The 6,298-nt window shown below is 37.5% G+C and overlaps 1 protein-coding gene across 1 annotated transcript in view; it reads left to right on the plus strand.

The window, feature by feature from the left end:
- GMDS (GDP-mannose 4,6-dehydratase) overlaps positions 1–6,298 on the plus strand; it is a gene marked incomplete at its 5' end in the record, with an annotated part of 229,923 nt that overhangs the window by 146,662 nt on the left and 76,963 nt on the right. Inside the window, one exon of the mRNA XM_009696050.1 lies at positions 584–702. Within this exon, the coding sequence (XP_009694352.1) occupies positions 584–702 (119 nt within the window). The remainder of the gene's footprint in view (positions 1–583; positions 703–6,298) is intronic.

Raw genomic sequence — 6,298 nt, forward strand, 5'->3', positions numbered from 1 at the left:
CAGCAGGAAAAACAGATTAATTTGGTCAAATACACTGTTGACTATTCTTAGGTACCTTTTTAATTACTTACTCTCAATTAAAATCTCAACTTAGCCAAAACAAACATGACAGAAGAAAGAGCCAAAAGGATCCATATTGTCATGATTCAATGTGTTTGACATCATTCTGTAGCAGACAGACAGCAACACTCTGGACAGAAACATTACAAAATTTTGTTCTTTTCCCCATATCTATGTCAATTCATGCAGTGCTTTAAACAAGTGAATCCATGCTCTTGAGCGCTAAACCAAGTCTCAGTCTTCAAAAGTAAACATATTAAAGTCTCCCCTGCAGAAACCCCTGCTGTGAAACAAATTGAAAATCAAATACAGCATCGTTTTCAATAATAGGAAATAATTGAACTCTTTTCTGAGTTGCACTGAACTAGTTAATAGCCACCATGTTAGGAAACTGCTAATTTCCCCAGCTTAGGCTATGTGTGTGTATGTGTAGTTATTTCCAAATAAAAAATGCAGTAATATAATATCATGTACCAAAGAGGCCACTTACATGTGCACTGAATCTGACTTTGTCTTTCCGCAGGCCATGTGGCTAATGTTGCAAACGGATGAGCCCGAGGACTTTGTCATAGCCACTGGGGAGGTCCATAGTGTCCGTGAATTTGTGGAGAAGTCATTTAAGCACATCGGGAAAACCATTGTGTAAGTATGAATGTGAGATAGCAGCCACAGGTTGAACATTTCTAACATGTTGCATTTGCTGTGTTTCAGAGATTGTTTCTCTACATTCTTCTTTTTTTCCCCCTCACTTTCTAATTTTGTAACATGTGAGACCTTCTGGGCATGAATGACTGCCACAGTGGCTATGTCTGGTGTTGCCCTTTAGATCATAAGAAAAAAATGTAGGCAGGTACATCTTAATTTTTTATTCCAAGTCTTCATTCTCTGTTCTCTCATTCACTCCCCAGCTTGGGGGACAGATGCCCCTCCAAAGATGGTAGTACCAGGGTGCTGTTCATCATTCTGCTGCAAAAGGGTTTTTTCTGCCCAATTGTCTGTTTTGTGCCCTCAGATCCCCACAGTCGTGCTTCCCATCCTCTGCAATCTCAAGAGATGACGCCTGCCAACCCAGTTCTTTCCATGTGACTGCCCATCAGCCACACCACAGGGATTATGTAGCAACTCACTCTACATTGCTATTAGCCCTTCTTCTACTAAGCCGTAAAAATGTTGAGCAGTGGGTGCAGAATGTTTACAATGCATATTCCACATAGTTTGATTGAAAATACGAAATTCCTTCTCAAGGCCATATAATAAAACCAGGATGGCTTGGTGAGCGCTTTCTGTAATTTATATTTTTATTGTTTATTATTTTTTCAATTTCCCTCCTTCTGTATCTTCTCTGGGCCCCATGCATCAACATACCAATCTCAGCTGGAAAAGGGAGAGGAAAGCCACAGGCTCTTCCATGACGCTAGTGCCAGGGCTGTTCCTCAGGCCATCAAAGTCACTTGTGCAGCTGGTGAACTTTTGACAGGGCCAATAAGTTTTACTTGGGAACAAAAACTTGACAAATTCAATAAATATGCAGAAGTGCACAGATATATACAATATTATTTGAACAGCCAGTGGGTGACTGGGGAGGTAATAACATTTTCTCCTCCATGAGTTTTTAGTCTGGTTTCAATTTTTAGCATCAACTTCCAGAAAAAATTCTGATTTGGAAGAGAGAGAGAGACTGTATAAACATAATTTCTAGCCCAAAAGCTCAGTTTTGGGAATAAGTTTCTCTCCATATTTTTAGCATCTCTCGATAGCAAGATGTCCCTGTATGATCACACATTGTCCCATATGCCTTAACTGTAGTAGGGTCCGACAGGGTAAGGGAGAGGCAGTAGGAGCTCTAGTAATTGCTTTGTCTTTTGTAGTTTTTCTCCTTTTTCTATACTTTTGTTTCTTGTGTTTATAAGCTAATTCTCCCTAGTAAGTATTGATAAAAATATGCTGTGGATTCAGTTGCTCCATGTAAGTAAGAATTCTTGTGATTTTGAGAACTATTTTGTCCCTGTCTAGTGTTGTTTGCAAAAGCAAGAATGAATGTTTGGTGAACAACTTTTTTTTTAATATTGACTACCTAAAATTAGAAACTGAAATGTATAGGTCAGTAACTAGCTGAATGTCTTTATTTGCAGATGTTCTCAACATTAGTTTCTTTTCAAGTCAATAATCATCCATTAGTTTAAAATTAAACTCCGTGCTTTGGTGCTGGCCTTACAAGCCTCAGTATTTCCCAAGACTGACAAATCAGCAAGTATTTTCAGAGAGCAAATTAAACCCTTGAGAAAACCTAAAGAAAAAAACAGCAATTACAGAAATAAAAGTGAAAGTACTCTTATGAATAGCTTCTGTTACAGAGAGGATATTAAAGGCTTACTTTAGATTTGGTTGGTCCTAACACACAAAATTTTGTGTCCCGTTTGTTTAAGTTTTTGCTCGCGTATGGCTCCATATGGTGGACTACACATCATTCATGTTGGTGATTACTGCCGTCAGTGTTTGGATTGAATCAATCAGTCACAAGTTTCTCTCTTGGGGAAACTTTACAGTATGACTCTAAATGACGAGGTAGGGCAGGTATTTTATGTGTATGTTGCTTTTTTTTTTTACTAATCAATAAAAGTAATTTTCAAAAATTGTATAAGAATCCACTTGACATCTAGTGGCATGGATTTTTAGGAACGTAAATTGCTTTAGAAATGGGTATTGGGCTGCTAGTCCTCATGACTCTTCTGAAATTTTTCTTCATTGTGAATAAGTTATTAATTCCTTAAGCCATTTACAGGTGATATACAAATAGCTATACATATGGGGACTGAGGTGACATTTCAGACGCTAATGATAATTTTGTTGCTGATCATTTTGACAGTGGTGTAATTCTGATCATTTTAGATATAGTCTAGCCAGATAAATCGGTTGTTCATTCCCCCTTCTCCCCAGGTGGGGGTAGTGCCACAACAGACCCACTACTCATCCTGTAGCCATCGTTCATCTTTCAAATTGCACTAGATGTAAAATATTTCTCAGGATTCGGAAAGTTTTGTTAAGAACCTCCATAATTTTTCTAGGTGTCAGCCCAGCCCATGCTTTTGCAGCACACACATGCTGTCTCCTTACTCTTGCTGGCTGGTAACCTCTCACATTCTTTGAAACCTCCAAGGGCTTTCTGCTGCCACCTCCTCCAGTTGGAATATATCTTCTTCAAGGAGTAGCCTGGCAGCAAAATCCTCCCTTTTAGTATTGTGGGACCCCACTGGTGAGTCCCATTGATCTGTTTCTTTACAATTTATGAGGCACCTAAGGACTAGCAAACCAGAGTGCAATTGCTAAACAAGTTCCTGCAAGGATGGTTGCTTTCTTCCTGTCTCCCTATCTCCCTTCCTCAAGGTTTGGTTGAGTTGTTTCGTTGTTTGGTTTGGGGTTTTTTTGCAGTGTTGCAGATATTATGAAATTTTGCAATCTCAAAAACTTACCTGGGAAATTTCCAGCGGCCCTTTCCACTGCTGTCAGTGATGGCACAGCTTCCCAGTATTGCTATACAACACGCCTTTCAAAATTGCTGGAACAATGGAGTAAATGGCCAGGAGGGATGTTGTGGCAAGCAGCAGACAGCAGAGATCACAACCCATCTGAGAACACAGGGCATGTGTGCAGGGGCTCTTAACCATCCCTACTTTGTGCTTTGGCAGGGAAAGTTGCAAATGTAATGAAGTCTTAACTGTCACATCTTGATATTGCAGTAGAGAACAGGAACCATCAACCAACTAAAAATTTAAATTTATTTTTTTATTTTTAGTTTTTGGGGTTTTTTTTTTTTAGTTTTTTTGGTTTTGTAACAATTCACATTAACTTATACAGCTGAAAATCCAGGACAGCCTAAAAAGTCTTTCCAAGAAGATAACATAATACTGTGTCATAGCCAGTCATTAGCACATGCCAGGACTATGTCCTTTAGCCAAAATAAGAGAGAGAGACACTTTACTACATTTTTGTAACTAATGAATGTATGGCTGCAATAAGACTGATTCTCTGAAATTGACTGTAAAGCGTACACAGAGGTTTATCTACCTTGTGGGTTTTTTTTCTTCTAACATTTCTTTTTCAAGGGAGAAATTTCAAATTATATTTATATACTCTGAATCATTCAAATTCAGTCCTTTGTACTAACAGGAAAGCCTTAGAGCTACAAATATTTTCCCCCCGTAAGGATCACACTTTTTTTCTTTTACTTTCCCTTCTACTTATTACTAATTAAGTAGTACTTGGGGGAAACACTGCCCGCCTATAATTTGAACTACAGCAGGGTAAATGAAACAGGCAAACGCTTGTCTTGACTAATTTTCTGTCATTAATCTTATTAAATTAGAACAGGATTGCAAAGATAGCCTGAAACCACTGCAGCGCTCAGAGTTCTTTGCAGAATGCTACAAAGACTGCTGTCTGCAAATGTGGAAAGAAAAGAAAAAAAAAAGAAAAGAAAAAAAAAGAAAAAACTATTCAAGCAATGGAAAGATTTATTGTGGGTTTATTAATATAAAAATACATACACATTTGTAACAGAAATATTCATTGCTTCCAGGATCAGAATTAATTCAGTAAAAATGAATATTTTACTCTAGTCATTTGGCTCTACATACAAATTTTATCTTAATTAACATGCCAGTTGGTCTTATAAAAGATCACCCTAAAAAGGGGAAGTTTGCAGATAAGCTATAAGGTCTAATGAGGTGAACTACTAGCAGTGGAGTGGTGGCCTCGTCAGTGACAGTGAAGGTTGAACTGAGATTGAACTGAGGGAGGAGGGTTTTTCTGTTTTGTTTTGGGTTTTTTATTTTTACCTTAAAATGGAAGGTTGGCTTACAGAAACACATGAGATTAGAAGGACTGATGTAAGAATGGCAAGCCAACAAGACGTTAGTCATGGTGCTGTGGGGACATGGAACAGGAGCCATCAAAAGTCATCGTCAAAACAGCTGCTGTTTCCAGGTCTGGCTTTTGCCCACTTCCTTTGACTAGCCAGTGCTGTGCGTTGTATTTAACAGCTCTGGAAAATCAGAAGCTTTCAGATAAGGAGGAAGGGAACAGAATCTTATACAGAAATTGGAGACATTTTGAAGAGTGACAGTTGAAAGGAACCCAGCCAGGTCAGTGAGGAATGCTGACCTGGGTAAACCCACATGAGCGAGGGTCCTCACATAGGACTGCACCACTTTTATCACCGTTCTCACTGTAAAGTACATGTTTTAGGGGGGCATTTAAACCACTCCAACTGCAGAATTAACTCTTCCAGCTGAGCAGGCTTTTATTACTTTCTTATTGATACAAGTTTTTTTCTGTAGGCAGACCTAATAACTGTTTCAGAACTCAAAATAAGGTTTGAAGAGTAACAATTTAATTCTCTGATTTTGTACATTATAAGAGGTATGAGAGTTTCTCCTATAGGAAGACTCGGTGAGAATTTAATGTGGTGTTTCATGGGAAATTCCACATTTCCCGCCCTCTCAAATGAATTGAAAATAATTCTTACAAATGTAATTTGGAAAAACATCTTATTTTAGGTCAGCTGGACTGCTTTGTTTCTCTTCTAACCTCCTTTTAAAGAACTAATAACTTAAAAAAGAATTTTAAAGCCATTCTGAAAAAAAAATTAATTTCCATTCTGAATATTTTAAAACATATTTTTTAGATATTATTAATATAATTTTGTTTCAGGTTGACAATAATGGAACTTACTTGAAACTAAAACTTTTCTTTCCAGAGTGTTTTGATTTTCACAGAAGCATTAATATTGTTTGAGAAAACATTTACTTTTCAACACCAACTTTCACAATTGGAAGTAAAGGGATAAGAGCTTCAAAATATTTCCAATGAATTTGAAAAAAGAAACCAAAAACTAGGGAGCCTAGCATGTATTCTTTTTTAAAGTCTCATAATGGGGGAAAGTCACAATTTAGATTTTTTGAAACTTGAGCTTGACAATGCTGGGAATATAATAATAATAGTATTGTTCTAACTGTGTTCATTTAGTGAACAGAAACTGAAGACCTGATTCATCAGAGCATTTGCAAAAAATTTTGAGTAAATTCCTCTATGGTAGCATACTTGTTCTTCAGATTTAAGCGCAAGATCATGGCTGAGCAATACCTATATATTTGATGGCTTTGATGCATCAGAGCTGCTGGCAAGGTTGGTGGTTGAGTTGGTGGCAAAGAAGAGTCTATGAAGAGTCATATTTAAATTT

The sequence above is a fragment of the Cariama cristata genome, unplaced genomic scaffold (assembly GCF_000690535.1).
Source record: "Cariama cristata isolate BGI_N322 unplaced genomic scaffold, ASM69053v1 scaffold3862, whole genome shotgun sequence".
In the NCBI taxonomy this organism is placed as follows: domain Eukaryota; kingdom Metazoa; phylum Chordata; class Aves; order Cariamiformes; family Cariamidae; genus Cariama; species Cariama cristata.